The sequence below is a fragment of the Antrostomus carolinensis genome, unplaced genomic scaffold (assembly GCF_000700745.2).
Source record: "Antrostomus carolinensis isolate BGI_N321 unplaced genomic scaffold, ASM70074v2 scaffold2321, whole genome shotgun sequence".
Lineage (NCBI taxonomy): Eukaryota > Metazoa > Chordata > Aves > Caprimulgiformes > Caprimulgidae > Antrostomus > Antrostomus carolinensis.
The window spans coordinates 63,177-90,220 of NW_010296177.1; the positions used below are offsets into that span (position 1 = coordinate 63,177).

General features: G+C 35.2%; 1 protein-coding gene across 1 annotated transcript in view; it reads left to right on the forward strand.

Annotated features, from left to right (window-relative positions):
* The window catches only part of LOC104532872 (estrogen receptor), a gene marked incomplete at its 3' end in the record, with an annotated part of 63,250 nt that overhangs the window by 31,242 nt on the left and 4,964 nt on the right, over nucleotides 1-27,044 (forward strand). Inside the window, exons 2-3 of the mRNA XM_010178187.1 lie at nucleotides 1,401-1,585; nucleotides 15,225-15,341. Of these exons, the coding sequence (XP_010176489.1) occupies nucleotides 1,401-1,585; nucleotides 15,225-15,341 (302 nt within the window). The remainder of the gene's footprint in view (nucleotides 1-1,400; nucleotides 1,586-15,224; nucleotides 15,342-27,044) is intronic.

Below are 27,044 nucleotides of genomic sequence, written 5' to 3' on the forward strand. Positions count from 1 at the left end.
GACTCCAGGGAGATAAGAGCCACCTGCTTACTAATCAGCAATTAAAACATGCATGGTAAGTGGATAATTACTGTAAACAGTAGGATTCTTTATGCTTTAGCTTGTGTGATGTCGTCACATCCAATTGTATTTGTCTCCTGGACAATTTGTAGTGCAGACTCTTACTGGAAATCATGTTTTGCAAGATCTGTTTGCCTCTCAGGAGCAATCCCAGAGTTCATTGCTAGTTGCCTTGGTAATTTCACATCCTCTCATCTTTTTGAATATTGTTTACCAGGCCTGCAACAGCTACTCATAATAACCTCTTACCAGATAGGAATTCATTGCCATTTATGCTATAGATTGTTTTGTTTTTTATTTGGCAGCATACTGCACCTGTGGGTCATGTGGATGTCTGGTATGTCTAGTAATGTCTACTACATGTCTAATAACATGTGTGGTACTAGAACAAAAATTCCTTGGCAACAATTTTTAATGCCTTCTGACTTTTCTTGTACTAAAATCACTTTGTAATTTTTATGAAAGTGGTATTGTAATGAGAATAGGAACTGTGTTATGCAGTATTGTATCTTTGACAATGTAAGGAAAGTTTGTATCTCTAACTGGGCAATAGTAGTTGAAAATAGTATTAATAATTTAAGTGACCTGCAAATTCAGGTGGTAACATTAAGTGATTTTTGCCTCAAATTCTCAGACTACCTACTGATACTGCAGTCATGCTGAACCCTTTAGACAGGAACAGGTACATAAAAAAAATGCTGATTTTTTTCTTTATTTCTTTATAATGTCTTCAGAAAAGTGGATTAATTTATCAAATAGCTTTTTAATTTTTCAAGATAGAATGCCTAATAGCATCAGATTGATTTGTGAGAAAATCACAGAATGGTAGAGGTTGGAAGGGACCTCTGGAGATCATCTAGTCCAACCCCCCTGCCAAAAGCAGGTTCACCTAAAGCATGTTGCACAGGACTGCATCCAGGTGGGTTTTGAATATGTCCAGAGATGGAGAGTCCACCACCTCTCTAGGCAGCCTGTTCCAGTGCTCTGTCACCTTCACAGTAAATAAGTTTTTCCTCATGTTTAAGTGTAACCTCCTGTGTTACAGCTTGTGGCCATTGCCCCTTGTCCTGTTGCTGACCACCACTGAAGAGCCTGGCCCCATCATCTTGACCCCCACCCTTTAGATATTTATAAACTTTAATAAGGTTCCCAACATTAATAAATCCCCTGTATCTTACTGGTTCTACGCCTTCCCAACTAGAACAGGACAGCGGGTGGTAAAAGATTTTTTTTTTGTCCATCTCATGTCTCAAAACTAGATCTACTCTTCGTACAGACTGCAGGAGTAGAAGAGACTTAACCTTGCTGAAAGAATTATGCTTGTTTTTTGCTATTAACAGGCCAAGCTCTGATAACAGGCGCCACCGGGAGAGGTTGTCCAGTACTAATGAGAAAGGGAACCTGTCCATGGAGTCCACCAAGGAGACCCGGTACTGTGCTGTCTGCAATGACTATGCTTCAGGCTACCATTATGGCGTCTGGTCCTGTGAGGGTTGCAAAGCATTTTTCAAAAGGAGTATTCAAGGTAATAAACTGTTCAAGTGAATCACCTTTATTCTTTACTCATGATGAAACTGTGAAGCTACTTGAGATTACAGCCTGAGCTGACATTGATTGGGTTTTCATTAGCAGCTGCTGTGCTCTTCCAGATATTTTTAGCTCTGTTATTTGGTGAATGCTTCCAGTAGGTATATAAAGTGTTGTTATTTAGTCCAAGATTAATGAGAGAAAGAAAAGCTTCTCTATGTTCTCCTTGGTTTAGGTATGTCTGACCATGGAGGCAGTGAAAAATCTAATTTAAAAATCCATATTGTATCAAGATGACCACTCTTTCAGGCTATGTATATCTCTTTTCTGTGATTAAATTTTTATCCAAAACCATTTTTTTTTTGAGAATTCCCTGCCAGATGAAGATTAATTCATGTTGATTGATTTATTAACCTTGATTTAGTGTTCCATTAGCAAGATGGTTCAATCCAAATCTCAACTCCTTGGAGTTGTGAGATGTGTTTTGAGAACCAATATTGAAAAGGAGTGTTTTATTGATGAAATAGCATTGTTATCTGCCAGCAGAGCAGGGTTTTGAGCTATACACAGAATGATTTAGTTCACAGTCTTGTCCTGGCTAAAATATACTTTGCAAGGTGTCCAGTGGAGTAAAGGGCATCTAACAGAAACAGTGTTAATTACTGTGACTGAGATAATTCTTGATTTAAATGCATGTCCCTCGTGGAATGGATACTTTTTTGCTTTGTTCAGCATCTCCTAAACTGAGTAAGAAGCAAGTATGATTGTACTGAAAATACGGGTACTGTTCAGTATCTGTCTTATTTTGGAGAGGAAAAGGAAACAGATTTCTTCCTTTCCAAACAGAAAACTAGTAAAGCATTATGATTTAGTTAGATTTCTATAGTTTTTTAAGTCTCTAGGTAGTATTTAGACATAAAAAATGCTGTCACTCCTTTTTTTTTAAAGTAAACATAGTTAGGAACATTTTTTACCTTGTATCACAAGTTGTGATTATTGCCTGTTTTGTTGCATGACTACCACTGAGGTGAGTTAAATAAGACTTCCAGCATTCAGCTCAGAATTTTCCCTGCCTTAAAGAAAAAAGTGAAAGATTGGTTGTGGGGTAGACATTGATGAAATGATTTGAATGTCAGTGATTAGTTAATAGCTACTTGTATTTCTGCTTTTCCAGACTCATTGAAATGATTTTTAGAAAAGAGAGTGGTTACAGACAGAGGTCAATAATAAGCAACAACAGAGGGAGAAAGGGTGAAATGCTTTTCTCTTAACATCAGAATTATTTACTTTGTGGCGTGGGGAGAACAGCACCCTTATTGAGCGCTTTTCTTTATTTTTCATTTTGAGTTCCCCTGACCAAATCAGAATTATTCTTAGAATTTTGAATTCTAAAATTCTAAAAATTTCCTTGCACTCGAACTGGACTAAGTCAGTAACAAGGTGAAAATTGATATATTCTTAAGCAAAAGTAATCGTTAGTTATCAAGTAATTGTACAGCACAGATCTTTGGCTTTTGGCCATTATGTAAGGAAAAAATGAATCTGTTTTATTGAGTTCCATGGTTCTATTTTAGCACTTGGGTGATTTTTCCCTAGTCTCCATATGGGTGAATGTTGTGGTCCTTCACAAATCTGTTATCTATTTGTGCTACAGTACATGCTAATTAGTAAATTTAGTTCTTGCTACGTTTATACACTTAACATAATTTTTAAGTAGATAAGCTTTAAAAATTTAAAACTTAATTTTCCAGTGTCCCATAAAATGCTTTTCTTGATCTTTAAGTCATGTTTGCTCTAATTTAAGCCCATTGCTTCTTGTCCTATCCCTTGTGGGCTTGAAGAAGGCTTATTGCAACAACCTTTTACATAGTCGAAGACTGTTATCATATCTCCCCTCATTCTTCTCTATTTAGACTAAACAAACCCACTTCTATGAGTAGAACATGCTTTGTAGACTTCTGATCCCATTTGTTAAATGCCTCTGTACTTTCTCCAGTTGATCAACCTCTTTTGTGGTTAACAACTGTCCTAAAAAATGACATCCAGTAATATCAAGAAAGTAATTCAAGAATATAAGTACTTGTGAAAGAAACGTGATCACTTGATCACAGAAGGTATGAAAAGTCCTTTAAAGGACCTTTGAAGTCATAGGTATCCAGTCTTGATGAACTAAGGGATTTTTTGAATTTCCTACTGGATCTGGAAGAGATCTCTGCCTCAGCAATTACATGTTCTCGTTGGAACATATAATGAAAATGACAGTAGTTTTCAGATTGAGAATACATGAGAAAGCATACCATTTACCTTGCAGATAGTAATCATTTTAAACAGGTTGTTATTGGTTATCTAGGAATGAATACTACTAATGTTTAGGTGTATGTGTCGAAGAATATATGGACTAAATATTATTATATTTGCATTGTATATATGATTAAAAAGGGACAAAAATTTCCTGGGAATCCTATGATTAAACTGTATTGAGGTACACAGGACTTGTTTGTATAAACAAAAGTAACACAGAATGCTTTCAGCAAAGATTTTTGTTGCTGTTTATAGTGTGTCTTTCTTTAAATGCAAGATAACCATGCTACTTTTGTGCTTTGCTGTCCTGTATTTCTCAATACATACATAGATGCAGAGGTGATTTGTCATTTTTATACTTCTCAGAGATTTCATAGCAGAATTGCTATAGTGAAGTCTGATGTTCTTAATAGACTGCAGTCAAACATTCTATGTGATTCTTAGAACCACTGGAAAAAGTGAGTATAGACATGAACAATTAACAAGCTGTATGGGGTTAATCTTTTTCCTCCCTGTGTATCTGTTATCAGTGATATCTGAGGTATTTATGCTTACTTGCATAAGTATATAATTAAATTTTGTGAAAACTCACATCTACATTGGACCTTACCTAAGGTGGATAGCTTCATTTTTATCCAGGGAAGCTAGAATAGTTCCAGAAATGTTATGAATTTTAAATGGAAAGTTGTTTTTCTTTGCTGTCAAACAGTTAAAGCTCGAAAGGCAACCTGAATTAGTAACAGTGTATCAATGTGTGCAACTGCTCAATTTTATTCAAACAGCAGATGGTTGGTGGAAAATCTCATCTGCCTCCTGAAACTGTCCATGTCTGTCTATTTTGTTAGTTTATGTCCCAAAAGTGATTTGGGACCTTGTTTTGAGAAAACTCTGTGCAGACTGATATTAATGTATAATGTTTCATGGGACAGAAAAGTCATATGACACCAAGAACACTGTGTTGCTTGGTGATAGAAGAGTGGTTTATTCTTTGCCCAGCATATGTAGCCTTCAGGAGTGTACTTGGTCAACTGACTTGAATCCAGAAGCATAACAAGCAGTCACATCACAGCACACTGTACTTCGCCACTAAAATATTTATGGATTTTAAGACTAAGAAGGGCCATTAGGTCATTAAGTCTGGTCTTCTCTTAATGTAAACTTTACATGCTATCTGTGTACAAAGCCCAGTAACTTGGAGGCAAATCTTTTAGAAGATGCCTCAATCTGTGGGCTCAAGAGCTGTTTTACAATGATTACTTTATTCTAATGATCCATCCTCTCATCTGTTAAAAAATTACCTTTCTAGTTTGAATTACTTTGGCTTTTACATCACATCCAGGAACCAGACTTTGTACCTACTATCTCTATCCTGTGGGAAGGTCTTATAACTTGTTACAATCAAATCACATTGATATCTTAAGTCAACTGAAATGTTTCAATCTCCTGCTGTATATCTTTCTATCTCCTGAGTCCTTTGTCTTTGCACCTTTTCTGACCTCCCTAGACCCATAAGAGCTTCTTTAAAATTTGGATGTCAGAATTGGATGAAGTATTTCAACACCAGCCTTACAAATGCCATTTACAAATTAAAAATCCCCTTGTGACTCACACATTCTTCCCCCTGGTTCTAATTTTTTTTTTTTTTTTTTTTTTTTTTTTTTTTTTTTTGGATAGCCACCAAAGGGTGTGGAACAGGAAGGAATTACTCTTACCGTCTCCGACAAGCATCCAACAAATGCATACATATGTGGGGCTGAGAACCCACAGTGGGAGCACAAAGGGATTCAGAACACACAAGGCGTAACTCCTTATACTGGAGGGTATCTTGATCTCAGAACTGCTGAAGTAATTTAGAAATCCCCAATTCTATTTCCCTAACTCCATTGTACATCCTTCTGATGTTTTTCAGGTTCACTCTCTCTGCCTTTTCTCACAGCTTTATACTCGGACAAAATCTGGGATATTTTACAAATATTAAGCTAAGAATTACTGGATGATGGGAGGCAGTACCAGTCCAGCAAGAACAGGTTGGCATCTGAGAATGGGTGAATAGTTGTGCTGAGGGATTCAAGAGGCTTGCCATTAATGATGATTATATCTCTCTTGATCATAGAGATATAATGGTCTCTGAAGTGCAGGAATTCTTGAAGCTTGGAAGTATTTTAGTTGTGTGGCTCGAATATGGGTTTTATTTAACAGTTATGCTTTCTGACCATCAAGTAGGAGAGTTTTGGCACTAGACTTTAAGTATTATCAATTGTTTTAACTTCACAGTGATAGAGCTGTACTTTTTTGAAAGCACGGAGTTCAAACTTTAATGCTAGGGGTGGTGTTGTTATACACATATTTTCAACTGACTTAGAGAGAATTTCCCTGGTAAAATATGCCTAATAATTTGGTGTTTAGGTAATGCTGCAGTGTAGCAATTGCAATATTCTCAATCTGGGAGGTTTCCCTTTAACTTTCCATGATTGTCTTCTGTTTTCATGGTATTTTTGTAATCTGTTTGATAGCAGCAGAAAATGCCGCACAGATCCTGAAGCCAAGAAGGCAGAAACTCCCTAATAAGACTGCTTGTACACTGCTCCTATTAGTTGTTAGCAGAACAGCAAAACTACAAAACATGAACCTAAATGAGACTAGCAGAAGTAATCACAGCCAATAAACAGAGGGCTGCAGACCAGTATCTAGTCTTAGGTTGGAAAACACACGGTTCCAGTTTGAGAGGTAGGTGATTATCAGTTTGAAGGCTAGAAAATGTGTTTGAAAAGTCCACCAGGGTTTAGCCATCAATAGGACTGCTTTAACAGCAGTATCTACTGCTGCAACAGCGGTCAGCCAGGTTCTTCTGAAAATTCTTTTGATTTATTTTTGTGGTTTTAGTAGTTTTTCTCTAGAGCCCCTTGAGTTAAACTCATAGTTGGATCGTTGTCCCCTGGTGTGCCTTTTTAATATCAACAGTCTAATTGGTGGTGATCTTGTTTCAGAAACTTAGGAGTTATTGAAAGGCAAGAATCAATACCTCTTTTTTTCCTAGTAAGACAATATTGAATGTGGTACTTTTCCAGCAAGTTTTAAGTGCTGTGTGGCAGTGACTTGAGGTGTTCGCATCTAAGATATTTCCTTGTTTTTCATGGTCTAAGCCAATCATAGGGCTGCAGAGGACCTTTCTTTCTGTCCTGTGATAGAATCAACTGTTGACAATTACTTACAGATGTTTATTGGACTGTTTCTTAAAAACTTGTAGCCTGATCCAGTGTTTTATTCTCCTTATCTTTGAACGCTACTATGAAATTTGAATCTTCCTTCCAGCAGGTTAAGCTCATCACTTATTTTCCTGTCTATCATGCCACAGAAAACAGATAGTTCTCTTTCCTTCTGCAATAGGCTTTAAAGCATGAAAGATTGCTAACACATTATAAAAAAAAATTAAAAAATTGTGTTTTACCTAACTTGAAGAAACACACTTTTACTCATAAGTTTTGTTTTCTAGACTTTTAATATTCTAGTTGCTTTACTTTGGAGATTCTCCACTTTGTTCTATATTACTTTTTTTCTTGAAGCATGATTTCCTTCTATATGATGCTTTACAAATACTGAACAGAGCAATAGGATTACCTTACAAGCCCAGTCAGTGGTATTTCACTACATCCATTGCACTTTAATATTTGCTTTATTTAAAAACATGACACTATTCACTCATAATCAGTGTGTAATGCAAAATAAATTCAAGCATACTTTTCTAGAGAAGAGACCACTTTTTCCCCATCTTGTTTTGTGCATCTCATTATTCCTGTTTTAATGTAGTCATTTGTACTGTCCTTACTTTTGTACTGTTTTTTACCATGTGCTATCTCCAGTTTGCCAAGATAATTTGGAATTCTTGTCCTGTAGACTCCTGCCATTTATTTCAGATTTATTTCTGTCTGTCTAACAGAGTAGTCTGGTCTTTTCTCTGTTCTTCTAACACATATAAGTGTCTTCTACAAATGAATAGCATTTAATAATATAATCCAGGACAGACACTATGGAGCCTCATTCAATATCAGCTTCCATTGTAACAGTAAACTCTGATATTTTCTGAAATATTCTAAGCTATATTTTCTTAGCTGACATATGCAATGTCACCCCAGGCAATGTTGAGAACCTCTCTGAAGTTGGGCAACACACTTTACCAGAAAGTGGAGAACACTCACTGATTGTTATCTGATTTTATAAGTGGTTACTAGTTCTTCCTCTTTCTGCCAAATCCAAAGCTTTTCCCACCTCCTAGACAAAATACCTAGCCCTTAGAAGCCGTATTTAATGTATCCTGTATTATTAGCTTTAATGCTGTTTTACTTCCTCTGTAATATGGTTGTTGTGCTCTATTAAACGACAAAAAAAGCTTCAACAGTATTTCGTGCTGCAAGTATTTAATGAGTACTTCATTTGGAAGCTCACATTATTTCGAGCTCTGTTCTGAGCCTGTTAGCAGATCAAAATATTCACATGGGAAAAAAAATAAAAAAAAACCCCAAAACCTTTACATTTAAAAATTACAAGAGAACAAGTTTGTCCAGCAGGGAAGTGCTTAACTGTTCCACTTGGTTTTAGAGAGTGTGAAAGGAAACATGCTTTTGTAACTTCATTTAACTCAGGTGTGTTTATTGATTTAAACTGGCTCCATAAGTTTCACTCCCACAAACTTTCAGACTTTTTGTAGGTTAAGTTGTCCTTTGCAGTCACTTTTGAAAAGTGGAAATCAAACTAGAGAGTACTGTGTAAGATGGCTAAATTATAAAGGTACTAGAAGTGCATGAAGTGATCTTTGACATAATTTCTTTCCAAAAAGGAGTCCATTATCGAACTTTATACTAGTTCAGATTTACTGTAAATGAACTAGCATGGCAATTAACCACTGGTGTAATTTAGTAACACATGTAGTAAATATCTCATTGTCTGAATTCTTTAGGGTATAAGTCAGCAAACGAAGGAGCACAAGTACATATCAGTAAATGAAAGAAGAGTATAACTAGGTTTTATTTTGTATGAGAAAGTAATACCTAGGCAGAAAAGGGGCTTTTTGTCAAAATACTGATGCTAAGGGTTAGCATAATAGTTTAACAGACGAGGACTTGATTGCACTGCAGTTTCATTTTCATTTACTTCAATGTAGAAAAATCACTGTGCTTAGAAATGCCCATGTCCTCTGCATGCTCTGTGCACCCAGTTCTTACTGCACCCAGTAACATACAAGTACCAGCACTTCCTTTTACAGGGGTATTGAGACGAAACATACATTACGGATCCTTGCAAACTTTATGATACCAGGAACCACTCAGGTACCAAAGATCCAAATATTAAATAAGACTAGCTAAACTTATTGAATAAACTTATCATAATCCAAAACCTGATGTTATACCTGGAATAAAAATAGCATTATATTAATTTTCTTGTTGTAACAATGGATTGGATTTTAAGTGCACAAGAGTAATTTGCAATATTTTTAGTGTTTTAGTCTCTTTATGTGGGAGTTTTCTGTAGAATTCCACCCCTTCCCATTTTAGATCAAATAAATGGTGAAGCTAAAAATACAAGTGATTTTTACAAGTTTATGGGAATAAGATAGCCATGGCTTGCCTATTACTTCCTCTGAAAATGCTTTTTGTCTCTGGAGGGATCATATTGAGATGGTTGCGAGTAATACGTTGTGGGAGTTTTTCCTTTAACACAGCTGTTGGTTTAATCATGTGCCAAGGATTTAAAACAATTGTGATTTATCAGATAGGGAAACAGAAACTAGATATCACACTCCTTGCCAGATTTTGTAGAGACTGGGATCTAGGTTGATGTCTTTTTCATTTGTCATGAGGAAAAAACATACTTCCTATTTTGTTCCCTTGTCTAAAATAAAAAAAAAAAAAAAAAGATGGAATGGAATTGGGGTAGAAGTAGACTTTGCACATGATATTATGATCCTGAAATAGTAGATGAAACAGCAATTGAAATTTTAGGACTAAGACCAATAATAAAAACTTTGACATTATCCACTGTAGTGGAAAATATAATCTTATATCTCTATATTTATAAAGTTAAATAGTGTTTTACTTCTTATATGTCACCCTTTCTCAATGTATGTGTTCATGCGTTATTAAACTGGTGAGATGTCAGCAGGTTTGCTATCCTCATGCAATGCCCATTCTCATTACTCTTTCTTCATATTTCCTGTTAGCTGAAATACTATACAGAAAGGTTAAATGAAAGATCAGTATGATAATCATTTGACTTTAATTATCTGCCCATGTGAAGAGTGCTATACATATGTGAAGCCAAGAAGATTCCACTAGTAGGTGAACACTCATTGTGGGAGCTACATGACACAGCTGAAGGACATAACACACAGTATATAGATTTTAACCTTTCCTCCTTTCTCATCCTTTGCTGGTTCTGTAATCTTTCTTTCTGAGGTATGCATAGCTGGAGGATTTCCACACTGGATGCAAAGGAAGTATGTTTTACGATCTTCTAGGCCCTTTTCCTTACTGTCACATGTAGTAATGTCTTTCTAATTTAAAAACAGAAAACGATTAATCTCTCAGCAGTGCTGGGTAGTTAAGAGAACCCAAGTTCCAAATCCAAAGACCTTGAATGAGGGTAATTAAGCTGTGAATTTAAGTGTCTATGCTTATAAAGGAATTAGACATAACCTTCTGTTCTTTTGTGAAACCTGTTAGGAAAGAGTAAGATTTTAAAACCAATGAGTGCAGTTTTGTTGGGGCACTCTAACTTAACATCAGTATAACTTTTATTTTACATTCAACATTTGTTCATACTGAGTTAGCATATGCAATGCCCTGGTGTTATTTTTTTTTTTTCTTTTTACTGTTTATGAAAATTTTCCACTTGCTGTTGAGGCTATTCTTTCAAAAGTTCTGTTTTTCATCTGCAATCTTCCCACTCATCATTTATCCACATTTTATCCACTTAAAATGTAGATAAAGTCTGCACTCTAGCCTTCCCTTCACTTACATGTATGAAATTCTGCTAATTTCACTGTCAGAATAAGACTGTAGAAGGACCTAGTGCTTCCACAGGTAACAGCTAACCTGGCAGATGCTTATGCAGATACATGAAGAATAGTTTAAGTAATTTGTGTGACATGAGGACTGAAAATAAAAGAATAATTAAAGGACGATAATTATTACAGGCTTTGTTTGAAATTTTTGATGAGTCAATTAAAATACATCAGTACAAAATTCACCTGATAAAAATGTTCCCTTATTGGCTTTGTAGAATTGTCATTAAGCATTTTTAAGCTGGCATGCTGACATGTCAGTTTCTTTACTTCATTTTTCTTTTACAACTTTTGTACTGCTTAAACTAATCATTCCATCATGCTAATCTTGATGGTTATTGGAATATAATACGACAACTGTTTACACATTAAAAAAAATATTTCTTTGTTGTGTTAATTGACACTGATATATTAATATGACCCCAATTTTCATCCTTGCTGGTCAAGGACAAAATGAATTGCAGCTCTTCAAAGCTGCAATTCATTGAAACGTTCAATCATGTACTTAACTTTAACCATATATACAGTATTGGGACTACTTGCTAGAAGTACAGAGACGCTTAAATGTTCTGCTGAATGTAGTAACACTTAACTTTAAAGAAATATGGAGTGTTTTCCTGACTGAAGCCCTCACAGATATATCATCTACCTACTCAGATTCAAGCATGTTCTGCTGTTGCATACACCACAATGATCTTGAGAACACTTATGTGGACAGTGATGAGTTTCTGAACATAAATACTAACCACATGACTCATGGTGATGAGATAAAGCCAAATTGCCAGTGCAGTAAGAAAAAGCTCTGATTATGACAGACTGGGTTAGAATAAACTCAAAATCATCCTAATTTCAGCCATTATCTTCATGTTGACAATTTACTTCCTAATCCTGCCCCACTCTGCTGTTGGTTATTACTATACAGATTGTCACATCTAAAATTAGTGTTTTGAGAAAAGAGCCAGATCTTTGCACCCTGTTTTGGAAAGACATTAGCATATAATAAAGTGCTATAAAATTACTTAGTGATATTTTTACTGTTTTAAAATGTATTATGTATGAGATATCATGAGAAAACCAGACTGCCCTCCTTGAGCTCCTCCAGTAGTTCCCTTAAACTCTTTGTAGCTCATGACAGAGCAAGTCATACACATGGAGGGATTAAAACTAGGGGCTCTACCCTATTAAACTCGCTGCTTTTATTTTTTTGCAGGTTACCTCATAATTTATTTTAAAAACCCCCAATAAGATCACAGAGTCCAAGTGGCATGTGCTTCCCTTTATCAGTATCAGTGATCACTGAAGACATTTTTTTCCTTTCCATATTTCTGTGATACCAACTGTCCAAATGGTCTAATTCGCCTCTCTTATAGCATGTATTACTCTTTGGTTACCATGAAAAAGAAGTACGGGGCGGTTGGGCACCTGTTGATATGTCCCACTTTAATTGGTGATTCCTACCAGTGAGAAATCCCTTCTAGGAATTCAGATTGTTCAGAATCAACTTTACAGAGAGAAGAGCTTTAAGGATAAATTTAAAGGTAGCGTAGTTAAAACACAATACACCTTACAGCAGAGTTATTGTGCTATACTATTTCAATTTAAAATAAAACTTGGTTTTGTGTGTTACCTATTCCTTAATTTTGTTCTTCTATCTTTTCCCCTTCCATACCACCCCAAGATGGGCTGCTCTAGTCTTTGTCTGTGTCTTGCAAAGGAAACTTTCTTCCTCACTTCCTGTGACTGCATATTTGAAATATCATGGTATTGTTGATAAGGTTCTTGCCCTCCTTCTTCCCTTTGTTTCTTTCTTCTTCCCTGATTAATTTAATAATTATTTCTAATACTCTAATTATCAAATATATTCTTCTGGTTGCTTACATCTTTTCCAGTCTTCTGAAGGCATGTGGGTTAAAGTAAACCAAAAATTATGAGAAATATTAAATGCATAATCTTCTTCCTAGATTTACAGCTAATGTGATGTCTAAACAATGATATTACTATGGCACTTGTAATCTGAAGAAGTATGGCCCTCATGTACAGATCTTTCTTTTTATTAGCATTCAAAATCTTACAGGTTTTATTCTGTGAAGCCTGTTAAGCACTTTAAAAGAAGAATGGTTTGTCTAAGGTGCAGGGCATGTATATGAAAACAGACTAATTATGCTAACCTTTAAAACATTTATTTAAGATAAAACTTTTCAATGCAAGAATATGATAATATGAGTCATGTTAATTTTAGTAGGATCTGTAGCTCTATCACAGATAGGATTATTTTATATATTGGTCTACAAACCAAATGCCTATTCCCAAACACTTGCAGTTTACATAAGGAAATCCAGGTTCAGAACAGGAGAAAATGTTATTACTCACATAAGCACTGTGAAAAAAGATGGTTGCTCTGCTGATATTGATTCCAATTGATTTTTTATTTTTTCTTACTGTCACTCTTTTTTTTTTCTTTTTTTCTTTTTTTGTGAGTTGAACCTTGTGAGCATTAGCCAGTCCAGCAAAGGTAGTAAACGTATTCAGCTTTGACCTAAGTGGGAACATTTATCTGCTTATTTTACAGAGAGTTAATCGGTGTTCTGAATTATTTGCTGAATCCAGAGCCTGATCTCATTCCTCTTGTGAATTTACCTTTTAACTTCACTAGTAAGAATATCAGATACTGTGTTTTTTAAAAGAATAATTAAAGTTTTCTGTCTTTCTCTCATGCTGTTTCAGAGATTGGCTTATAAAACATGGCTGTAAACTGAAATCAGGTGCTACAATCTTTTGGTGTTGTATAGTGTGACCTAATAAAAGTCCTTTTTCATAAAAACATGGCTTTCCCTTTTTGCTACTTTTCCCTGTAGATATTGCATTTTTGTATGATTGAGGCTGTTTTCTCTCTGACTCTATTTTTTATTTTTTTCCTGTACATATGAAATGTTTTGAATCAGATATAGAACAGTCTGTATCCTGCCATAGGAACTGAAAATTAAAATGGTCTTTCATGCTGAAGGTCGAGGTAGTGTTTCTGTTCTACCTCTTTACCGCAGTCCTGGAGCAAAGCCTGTGGATTCAGATTCTTCCAGTATTATACTGTTCTGTCAAGTAGAGCTAAAATTTAATAATTCTGTCTATTTGAGACAGTGTGTAGCTAGCTGTCACCATATTAACAAGTTTAGAGTTTGACTGCTTATTTTGTTTGGGTCCCAGTTATGTAGACTTAGAGAGCAGATGTTCCTGGTGTAATCTGATAGTATTTTTTACTCTATTTTCTAATTTCTAGTCAAGGCTAGATGATTTGATGAGACCAAGGCCTCTGTCAAACCTACACCCTACTCTACCTCAAGCTGATCCCTTGACCTGAAAGAAAGAACAAACAGTTCTGCAGTAAAATTGTTTCGTTATGTGCTGTACCTTAGTTGCGTTTAGATTAATACAGAGCACCAATAAGATCATTTTGGATAGTTTTTTTTTATCCTTGCTAAACTTGTCTATGGTTGGAAAATAATTTTATAGCAGGTTTAAGCACACATTTTTTAAGAGAAAAGTGGAATAGAGGCTTGTTGACAGTAACAATTTATGGTACACTGAAAATGTTTGTAATGAGAATTGAGATGTAGAAGGTAAAAAATGAGGAAGTGGAGCTCTGAAGGAAAAGATACCAGTACCAAACTTGGTTGTAGCATATGGTAATTTAAAAACAAAAAGTTTTTGCATATATCAGCAGACATGAAATAGGCATTAGACACTGATTTATCCCTGAGATACGATTAATTAATGGTTGTTGCTTCTAGTTTATGTTATTGTTGTTTGTTTCTTAACTGCCCCAGATTGTGGTAGATACCAAAAAAATACTCTGTACATAGACCTATTTAATTCTACAGACCTCTAACGATTTTGTGCAGGCTATTGGTTAAACATCAACACAGGCACATGGGCCAGATGGCATTGTATTTCTCAGGCTAAGAGCAAGGAAGTCAAGGGGCTTATTCATGTCAATCTATCCGCTTTTGTGAGTGCTTTAATTGTTCATTATTTAATTGTTTTAACGAAGTTGTAATTTGTGTTTTTAGTAGTACTTTCAAAGAACTTGTGAATAAATGTATTGTGAATAGGTGTTAGTTTCACTATCCATATCAATACTTTTATGATAGATTACAATGGTAACCCTACCTTCCTGAAACATTAGATGCTGTACTAAATACTCAATGAAAAATAAGTGGATGTTATAGGCAGTTTTGCTTTGTCTGTGTATAACTGTGCCCTTACTTTCCCTCTGGTTTTACAGGGCACAATGACTACATGTGTCCTGCTACGAACCAGTGCACCATTGACAAGAACAGAAGAAAGAGTTGCCAGGCTTGCCGACTAAGAAAATGCTATGAAGTGGGAATGATGAAAGGTGGTACGTACACAGCAATCAACAGATCCTCAGCATTGGTGTCTGCCTTCCTGTCTTTTAAGTTCATTGGACAGCTGATACTTTCCCTAAAGGAGGAAGCAACTGATTTTATTGAGCTGAAGTGCATTAAATTAAAAAGCTACTAAATAAAAATTAAAAACCTCCCATATACCATGTTATTATTCTTGCCCAATCAAAATTGATAGGAACCTTGACTTTGATGGAGTTAGGATTTTTCTTTTAATATTTTTAATTCATTATTTTTTTGGTGTCTCATGGTAGACTCCAGATCATGATGAATGAAATTTAACCAAAGATTTTGTAGCATTTTGTAGCTTATTGCAGTTCAATATGAAAAGCACTGTCTCAAATCAGTCCATATTCATTAAAATAAACTTCTGAATATGTAATACTTGTTCTGTGCATTATGGAAGGCAAAGTCAACTCCTCTATTCCAGTACTGTACACATATTTTATTAATTCACTAGTAAGAATATCAGATAATTCACATATTTTATATGTGAATTAATTTCACCCAAAAATATTAAAAGTCTCACTCATTTTATAAAAACAGATAAATGCCACTTTCTTGGAACATACTTATGTAATAATGATGTCAGAGAAGAAGAATCAGACACTGAATGCTTAGGCTGAAGTGGAATACCACTGAATTACTTTATTTATATACAGATTGTTTAACTTTTGGAGGCAAAATTAGAAATATATGACAATACTGAACAATTGCTACAGTATGCTCTTAGATGGGAGAGTTATTTAGTAACACAGTTTTAGATCAATCATGATACCTGCCTTTCTCCTCTATGTTACAGCACCTTATATTTGTCAAAAGCAGACAGAAGTTAGCTATTTTTAATCCCTTTGAAAAAGCCAAGCTCCTAAGAATTAAGAATATTTAAGAACAGGAAATCATAAAATTTTGTATTCACTCTGAAGCAGAAGAAAACCTTGTTGTAGCATACTAAAAATTTCAGATTGCTTTTGTTAGTGAAGAGTAATCGCTAGCTGTATTGAAACCTATTTCTATAGGAAAATTTAGCAAATTAGTAAGTACTTAGAAGGGAAAGGATTAGAAAACATATCTTATGCATGAAAGAAGATAATTGTTAAATTACAGACTGGTTCTCCCTTTCTCTGACCCACCTAAAGTTTACTTATTCCTCAAAGAACCTGGGACAAGAGAGAGGAGTAGCTCATCATGTTTATCATTGCAACAGCAAAGGATTGTTTGTAAGTCCAGTCAGGGTAGGCTGTCTGGCAATCTTGGAAGAAAGGGTAAAGGGGAAAGGGTAAAGAGTAAAAGAAAACTAATCAGTTGTTGCTGCACTTCAAGATTGAATCTGCATTTTTCCTAACTCAAAGATTAGGCAAGAGCTGGGACTGATTTTGTTAATCTCAGTTTTGGGATGCAAGCAGGAGGAAGGTGTCAAATCTCTTTTGAGTTCTAACACTTAAGACAGTAGCTGTTTTTTCATAAGATTTAGTTTATGGATCCAGAGTTTTTTTGTTTGTCGAAACATCCCGGTGTACGTGGCTAGAACTCTTTTAAAGTAAAATGTATATAATTAGCATCACAGCTATGGTCTGGAGAAGTTAAAGTTCAAGATAACACAAAGTAAAATCAGAAAATTCCATACATAAATTTGCCATGCAGCTTTAGCTTTGGCACTTGTACATATGCCAGATCATAGTTAAGGTATATAATTATGTTTTATGTTGATGGTATGTTTTTAATTCAGCACATTTCAATCCATTTACACTAATATGTTTTAATTAATGATCCAGTGTATCAGTTTGATTTTTTTCATATCTCTTCTCTAAGATACATGTTATAATAGGTTTTTCACTGTTCCATACATAATTGTTTCAATCACATAAAAATTGCACAGAATTCTCAACTAGCATTCTGTCAATTAAAGAAGTCCAAAAAGGAGACTGCAATTTAATTCAAATTTTCTTTCTAATATAGATGTTCTGGAACTTTTATTTCATGCAGTGGCCCTCACTTAAGTAAAGTCCTGTGGATTTCATCCTTTCATTTTTTGTTGTTGTTTGTATGTTTAAACTAAGTTAACAATTTACAAACAAGGTGATCAGGTGCATAAATTCTGCCTGCTCCTATAGGACCACTAATAATGCACTGAAGTCCATCACTGGTTCATAGGCAAGAATTTAAGAATTTTTATTTTATGAAATCTGGGAAAAATTTCTCAAGATCCTTCAGTTGCAGGTTATAAATCTGGCATGCCTGCATATGAAGTATTCAAGAAAGGTAAAGTTAATATAGGGTGAGGTAAAGCAAGTCCACACTTTTCTCTAATAATTTATAGTTTTCTTGATTGGATCTTTTAATTTATATAATCTTTTGTTCATACTGAAGGATTTGCCTTGTTTAAAGGCATTAATTCTATCATACATTTGAAAAATATTCTGTTATGTTGTATCTCACTCACAAATATATATATCTCCACAATTTGCTTACAATGATATACCTTTTAGACACAGTGGAAAACAGCTGTAATCTTTTGTTTCTTTAAATGTAATCTCGTTCTCCCTTCTGCACTGAATTAGCTAAGTTTTCTTAATAAATTGTCAAAGCTACTAATTTATCACTTTTATCTATCATGTAACTTCTAAGCAATAACATGTTAATTATTGAGTTTAAATAAATATGGTGGAAGCTAGATAAAATCTTGATTAAATCTCTGCTTAATTTTAGACAATGAGCTATGTTTACTGAGGTTTTTCTCATGGAAGGTCACTTAATGCAGCATAAAAAAGTTAATATATATTATTTTAATAGAGTGGACACAACAGAAATACGGTTTTGGGGATTCATTCAGAAAAAATGCAAACTTCAAGTGGCTCGAGCTATGTTGTAGGAACATTTATTTATAAGTTTCTTATGAGGAAATTTTTTTTTTTGTCCCACTGCTCTTTCATCTTTTAAAAACTTATTTCAGTACTGAAGAGTTATTTTCTTTCTCTCCTTTTATGTTTACAAGTGTTTACTTCTGCATCTGTTACTGTGCTGCTTTGAGAGACAATTAGATTGCCAGAATCTCTGCTGGTGTAGTCAGCATCTGAGGCAGAATTTATAGCTGTTACATTTTGTCCAAATGCTTCACTCTTTCTGAATAAGCCAAAAAGACCTTAAAATTGTATATTATTATTTAGTCTGTGCACCCCTGTTTGTACTGAGGATAAAGTGATCACATGGAATAAGCTCCTTGTCGTGTTCCTCTTTCTTCTGCTTGGGTAGAGGAAAAAATAGCCTTGTTTTTGTTTATTATCCACTGATGCTTTCTTGAAGATTGTTTCTCTTCTGGTTTAGAGAAGTATATTCCAACTTATTATTTCACATGATGTGGGATCCCAGCTTCCAAATGGAGTTTTTACAGGAGTCACAATCCTGAAGCTCCAACCATACATATAGTCCAGGTGATCTCTGCTCAAATACAGATCTAGTTTTTAATTTCTTCATTGTTTCAATAGCTTTCTGATGACTCAACTCCAAAGGACATCATTTTCTGAAATCAAAAGTATCTTATTTTTATTGTTATTTATTAATTAAGTATTATTATACTGTGGCAAATGAATGGGGATTTCTAGGCATTGACATGCTACATTCTTCCTCTCCTTTCATGTGTGACAAGGCAAATTTAACATCAAGTGCTCTGTGGATCAGAGCAACAGAGTGCTAGTGGAATCAGTGGCTATGGCAAAAATTTGCCCTAATATTAAATGCTAGATCCTTAATCAAAACAAAATTATTTCCCTGATAGTCTGTTTTTAGCCACACTGAGACCTACATGACTCTATCAATTGTCAAATGCTGATGGCTTCACAACCTCAGGTCACATAAAATGTGGCAATCAAGGATTTGAGTGCTCATGTGCTAGATCCAGATGGTGATCATGTGTACGACCAGGGGTATTTACTGTATTTGAATAGCCTGAAACGTTAACTTCTGTAGATTGGAGTCTAGAATCTGGAGGCTTTCATTATTTCTCTTACGTTCTCTTGAAATAGTTACCACCTGTAACCACATGGGAATTCATTCTGGTTCAGTGTGACAACGTTGCTGAAGTTTAAGACAAATTTTTACAGATGAAAGAAAAAAAACCTTTGGCAAAAAAGCAATCCTCTCAGAGAAGAACCTTGCTGATTTTTGTCTTTAAATGGAGGTAGCTATCCTTCCTTCCTGAATGCTATATTTGTTGATGCTAAAAGGCTAGAGAGTTACTAAAATTGTTCTCAAAAGCAGAGGTAAATCGATGTCTGATGCAACTGCTGGAAGGGCTCCAGACTTTCTAGTTTTCCATGTAATTATCTTTTAATGAAATATTAAATTAAAAATAGAAATTAGTGAATGAAGAAAAATGGATTTACAATATGAAACTATTTTGGTTTCTCTAAGGAGAACCTTTATGATATTTATTAGATGTACTCTTCTGTACTCAGCCAAAGAACTGTGTAGGTGGTGCCTGATAAATGTATGAGGAAATGTACATTTTTAAGATGTAATTGATGGGCTGAAAGCATGTACTCTAACAGCATTTGAAGCAAAGTTTTGTGAGTTTAGAACAGCCTCCTGGAAAAGAAGATGGAATTGAAACCAGACTTTTTAATGAAATGTTTTTTTCCCCAATTTGTGCCCATGCAAATTGGATTGTTGCCACTGAGTTGTCCCAAAATATAATATTGTACTGTTCTGCCCCAGAAATAAGAAAGAGAGACCATTGCTGTAAACACTTTTGCCAAAAATACCATATTTTCCTATTCCACTTCACAGAATGATCTGGGCTAGAAGGAACTCCAGGAGGTCTTGTGTCAGGCCACCTGCTCAAAGCAGGTTCAACACTGAATTTAGACAAGGTTGTTTAAGACCTTATACAGTTAGTGGAAATGGGACAACCTGTCTCATGCTTATTTATATGCTATAGCTAATTATATTAAAAAAAATTAATATTGCAGAATTTTTGATGCCTTACGCTTGAACAGTTGTTTGAGATTGAAAAGCTAATTATATCTATATATTTGTTTACATTTGCTTTTTATCCTTTACTTAAAAATTCCTGATTAGGAATTATTTTAGTTGTGATATTACTTGGAAATAGATACAGCAGTGATGTAGCCTGATTTAAATTGCTGATTAATTTTAAATGAAGTCTAGGATCCTTGCTGTGTCTCTACCTCTGTCTGCCATTTATTCATACTATGGGTATCTCAGGGTGTCACTGTGCATTCACTAGTTTTGAGCAAGCCTATCCAGGCCAGAACAGCTGGTGTTGTCTTGCTGAGGTTGAGAAATTCCTAGAGTACTAGAGCTTCTGGTTCTTCATTTGGTTAGGCATTTACAGTTCAATTGTTACACTATCAGTCCTGATGTATCAAGCTGAATGGCATCAATACCCTAATTTATCTTATTTCTAAAACATATCGGTTACAATTTCTTGCTATCTTTGAGGATTATAGTAATAGACTCATGCTCCTAAAACTACTTGGCTTTTCCAAATCATGGTTGATGTATGTTTCCTGTAAAGGCTTTATTGTGACCCCTGAAATGTCAATGGCTTCACTATAAATATTGCCAAGAAACGGGGCTGCTGCCATACTTGCCATACTTACTGTAACCACAACTTAGTATGATTTGTGCAGCAGTGTTGGCACTGGAAGGGCTTAAATTGAATGATGAATTAATTGAACTTCTTGCTTCTCTTCTGTATATCCTCTGATGCTCTTTAAAATATGTGTTATGAATGCCAAAGATTGAATGCCAAAATACAGACTAGGATGAATCGTGTCTTGCACCTTCATCTGTAATTAGTAGAAAATTGATTTTCAAGCTGAGTTATGAATAGTCATTAGAGACCTGAAATTAAATTTGCCTGCTTGTTAACAGCATTTTTTGCCACTAGGTCTTTAAAAACTTTACATGTTTTTATGTAGAAAACCAGTTTTATGATCTGCATAGTAGCTGATAGGAATTTTGGGTGCACTGTAATATATAATGTGACTTGATCACTGAGCAAACCAGTGGCAGAGCCAGGAGCTGAACCAGAATATATGAATGCAAGCTCTGGGCTCTGGATCCCCCCATTGTGGCTTCTCTCTCACTCTCTCTCTTTTTTAAAAGAAGGTAGTCCTGATTATGGAGGAGAATAAAGCCCCAGTTGGGAAAAAAACAAGAGGTATTTTTTGAAAAAAACACCCACATAACAGTCGTACAGCATTCATCAACCATTCAGGAGCAGAAAAAATTGTGACATCCAGGCGCACATACCAAACTTGAATCTGTTATTAATTTATACTACTGAGTGTCTAGCTATCCTTGTCAGAAACCAGGTTATTAAGCACTGTCACTTGAGGCAAGCCTGTTCAAGATTAGACTTTAAATTCTGATTAATTTTTTTAGAAGATTTCAGACAATGTTTCTCATTTAAAGTAATTGTCAACCCACCTGGGTTTTCAGCACAATTTACAATTCTGTTTGATTTTCTAAAAGAGAAATGGATATGAAATAAAGGGGCTGATTGTCTGAATCATATTCAAAAGAAGTAATTTATTAAGCCTATAAAATTTGAATTTGGAAAGTGGTGTTACTTTCCTGTGATCAAATAATGTATTTATGTGGAGAGAACCAAGAAGAAAAGCTCTCAAAATCTCAAAGCTCTCAAAATCACCTTGGGAGGACCATCATGCCAAGATACTTTACAATATTAGGACCTTCATTGCAGTCATAGCTTCAGCAATCTCCATCTGTTATAAGTCTATCAAGAATGTAATTATATTCCTGACCTCTACTTATGTACAGCAGCTACAGTGACCTTATGTTTTACAGGAAGCTGTAGGATTTTATTTTATTTACACTGAAGCATTAAAAAACTATTTACTTCAGTGGAGGTATGACTAATGAGATCTATCTGCAAAGCAAAATTACAATAAGAAGTCATTAGGAGACAGCTACCTTGCTTGCATCCACCTTTTAGACTTTAAAGCCAGCTGTGCTTAGGTTTGTTCCCATAAGGGAATTGTTGGCTTGTTCACACTGTTTTCTTTTTGCAATCACTTGCTTTTGCCAGTGGCAGCAATGGTACCAAAGGGAGTCTGGACTGAGTCCCAAACCTCTTCTCCAGCAGTTTAGTAAATGCCTCCTGTATTAGGACATTTGACAGAGGCTTTTGGGTTTCTAGCCTATTCAGCTCTCATTTCAGTTTCAAAAAGGTTCCTCTACTCCCCATATTAAGGGTTTCTGGCATAGAAAAATCTTGTTTCTTCCTTTGTGAACACTTGTGTAAAGGATTCGTCTGGCTTCTCTGCCACAGCCTGTTCTCTGCCTGCTCCTTTAATACTCTGATCACCAACTAGGCTATAGACTCTGGCTTTCTGAAAGATGCCTTCTTATTTATGATCTCTTTTACTTACCACATACATTTAGTCTTCTATTATCGAGAAGGGTTTGTTTTACAAAACACTAGATATTCCTTCTCTCTGTCAACTTTCAACATAATTCTGATGAGGTAGATCAGTCTTGAAGAGTAACAAATCATTTAGAAGAGAAGGTGTTTCCAAGCACTTTTAAAATACTGCTTTGACAAACTGACAAAATTACAGGCTGGTAATGCTGCAAGGCTGTGCATGTATATTAGAAGTGTCAAATATCTCTTATCATCTGGGGTTTGCTGATGAAGAGTAGAATTGTAGACAAAGAACCTCAGGTTCAAAGATTGCTCCAGACTGGGAGGTTAGCCAGTAAATCATTTACTGATCACTGTTTCCAAAACCAATCATAGATCCATCTTTTATTGTCCTCTTAGGAAAAAACCCCAAAAGTAATTCCTTTTTCTTCCTTCTGATTTTTTTTTTCACCTCAGAGTGTGGCCACACACAGAGTGTTGATTGCTACAGGGGGTTCCAGCACCGTTCCCCTACCATCCTCACACTCACTATCCCTATTCTGACTTTTTTCTTCCAATTTACTTATGAGCCAAATGTCTTAATTTTGTAATTCTGTTTAAGCTAGGTGTTGCAGACGTTTCCTGAGCATAAGACTGTCCTTTCCCATAATGTTTCCACCAACCCTATTCTGAACCTGTTGCTCCTAGAAGCCGCAGCAGATGTGTTGCTGAAATGGAAAGGAAGCAGTAAAAGGAGTAGTCTGCATTACCAGGAAGCCACAAATAAGGAATAAAATCTTCAGAGCTAAAATCTAACTTCTGAGCAAACAATTTTTAAGTAGGAGATTCTTCCCTGGGTTAGAAGTTATTTATTTTGCAAAATAGTTCCAGTAAGACATGAAACAACGCTGATACAATTGAGAAGCTATTGCTTATATACTTGCTGCCTAGAAACCGAACTAGGGTTCTCCAGTTCTGGCACTTAGCTTGCCTTTATGTTTTAACTTGTCAAGTTTCCAAATCTACTTTGTTTCCACTAGTTTAAATGCTTGAAAGGCTATCTGAATATGTGTTAAGTGGACGTTAATTTGTAGAGTGCTGCCTATTGCAAGGATTCGCAGAGTGCTGCCCGCGCACCGTTAGTGGGTTAGCGGTACAGCTCTAAGTTGTGTGCCAATGACTTTTGTGCAGTAATTACATTCTTGTGCCTGTGACTGAGGCAGTGACTGATGCTGTTATCACCACCTGAGAGAACTGAGTGTGGGAACTGTAGGATGGCAAGGCGTTGGTAGTAATGGAAAGACAGTGAACAGTAGTGAAACATTTTCCATGATGTTTATGGGGTTTCTAAGCAGTTAGGGGACAAAAGAAACCTGGATATTGTGATTGAGATTATTTTTGTTTATGATTTGAAATATTTTGAATAATTAATATTTAGTTCAAAAGCATGCTGCTTCTCTGATGGTACTTTGTCAAAAAGGGGCACAGGATTTAACAGTTCATGGATTTGTTATTTCCCTGGACTTCCCCTCTAAACCAGGTATCTTCTGGTAACCTAAGGAAGCAGAGAATCTAAAATGCAATTGGAGTGAATAGAAGTTTTTCTTGCAGCAGTAGAAAACTACTTTGCCATTACTCAAATTTTGACTGTATGGAAACACCAATGTTAAAACAGTCTTCTGTTATTTTTGTTAAAAAGCCATTCTGTTGTCACTGAATCACAATGTGGAAGCCAAGAGTGTATCTACAGACATCACAGTTTTTTGCATGCATCATGGCTAGCACATGCTAGAAAAAGAAAACTTTTTGTGTGCCTAAAGTTTTAGTTTGAAATGTTTGTTAAGTAACCCATACATGCATACCAACATGAGGTGGGCAAGGTTTACCAATGGTGATTGAGGTGTTGGTTTCAATTTTCTTGCTTGGTCACTGTGTGATTTTAAGTCTTTGTACATTGATTTTAATGTTTTGTGTTTTTGAGAAGTTAAAACCATTATGAATAAAAGATCCTTGAGATCTTCAAGTGAAAGATGTTAAAATGTGTTCTGATAACAGAATACTGGATATCTCACAGCTTTATCACGGCTACAATCTGTGACCAGTTACATTTTTGCCTACTCATATGAGGTTTATATTGATATATGTTATGAGAACTACTAAAAGCAGAAAATTACTGTAGATAAATAAAGATTATATGAATTTTACTGTAGATTATATGAAAAAAGCACCCCCAATAAACAATACACACCTAATTTGTATTGTACAGAGACAAGTGACTAGGTCTTTCTGTCAAGGCATTGCCCATGAAAGAAAGTAAAGTTTAGAAAGTTGCTCTTTTAGTACTTTAAAAACCTGTAGTGCAGTATAAACTCAACAAGTGCAAGGAGAGGACACAGTTAAAATTTTTGAAGGAAAAGACACACAGATAAACTGACTGCTATGTCCTAAAGCAAGTATTTTATTTAGATAGACTTATTTGTTTCAGTCATTGCATAAAAAGAAAAGAAAATATCAGGTCTTCCTTCTGAAACAAGAAAGATACACCAGAAAAAAAAGATGTTAGTAATTAACCTGAATGGAGTATATTACCTCTGCAAGTGTATAAAATTGCAGGCAGCAATTAGAATTACTTCCCAATCCAGTAATTATGTCCTGGTAATTAAATATATGCTAGAAACATTAATTAATGCCATTCCACACATCACTTTAGTTGTCTTCCCCCTTTCAGATGTCCATCAATTCTCTCTCTAGCTGTTTCAGTTTTTCTTTCTACCCGTTATGCTTTTCCTGTGAATTCTTAGATGCTACAGCCCTATCTTCCAGGGCTAGAAGGAGAAGTGGCGGAGAAGTTCCTTGAAAGCTGAGTGTTAAAATAAGGAAGAGTAGCAAAGAAAAAATTTTCTCCTTCTCCCTCATTCTTCTGCAAATATCAGTTCCTGAGGTGGAGTGAGAGCTCTCATCAGTCATCTTTCTTTTCCCAAGTATTCTCTCAGGAGGCAAAAGAAAATCTTACTTGATTATACACATAGAAATCATGTCTAATAATAAGTAAAATTGTTTATAAAATGTGAAATAAAACCTCCTATTTCCAATAGATGTTATATGTCTGTTTCTAGGATAAAATACTGTTTCATCCCACTGTATGGACCTGGAATTCTAAAGTCAAATGTGCCACCACTTCTGGTTGAGCAACATGCGCTTCCTGCACCTGTCTTGGAGAGACAGCTGTGCTTTTCACATTTATTGACAGAGTGTAAAAAAATTAAATTGCTTCAGAAATTAATATATTTTTTATGGTCTAACTACACAATTATAATGAACTTCTAGATTTCTTGCAAGAAATCTGGTGATTTTAAAGTATCTTAATTTCATGTTGCTGTAAGGTTCTTCTAAGATGAACAATATTGGACTAACCCAACTTTACTAAATGGGATATTCTGAGAAAAATGCCACAGCTGCAACACCCTTATCACTTATCACAACACAAGAGATATTCTTCCTGCCTAAATTCAGTTTTTGTAATTGCATTCTGCCTACTTACATTCTAGAAAATAAGTTATGTCCTCTCCCAAACTAGAGCAGTGTTGTTGTCAGGTGGCTTGTGTGTGTCATGCAATGACAGCTATAATTAAATCGATGGAAAAATCAATTTCTGTGTATGATATGTACAGTCATGATATATATTAATAAAGTATATTAATGGTTGATTAAAATTTCAAAATTAAATTCTCAAATGTTAGAAAATACAGAAATTATTGAACTATAGTGAACCACCTTATGGTATGATCTTACTAGTATCCTTTACCCTCCAGAAAACTGCAAAAGTTTGTTCCTGTTGACAGTGTTAAATATGTATCATGATACTAGTAACTGTGCAGATTGTTGCCAAGGTGAAGCACAGAGATGTATTTGAAACAGAAACTTAAATGAAGTCTAAAGTTTTTTAGGTTGTGGACATTGCTCAGGGTTGATGTCTCACCTTTTCTGAGGTCATCTGGGAGGTTGCAGATCAAGGAGAACTTGTGTTTATAAGGCTGGGCTCTACATGCAAAGTTTCTGGAGCCTTCTCAGTGATTGATGACCACTGATACAGGTAGTAAAAAAAATGATTTTCTGAAAATCTGCATACTAAAACAGTTAAAGGACTAGGCTTCTGTAGACTTTTGGGGTAGATTTCATTTCAGAAATATTGAGGAATGTTTTATTTTTCTTCATTTACAGGTAAAAAAAGATGAGGTTAAACATACAATTCATCTGAAAGTTTTAACCTTCAAAGAAAGATTCTATA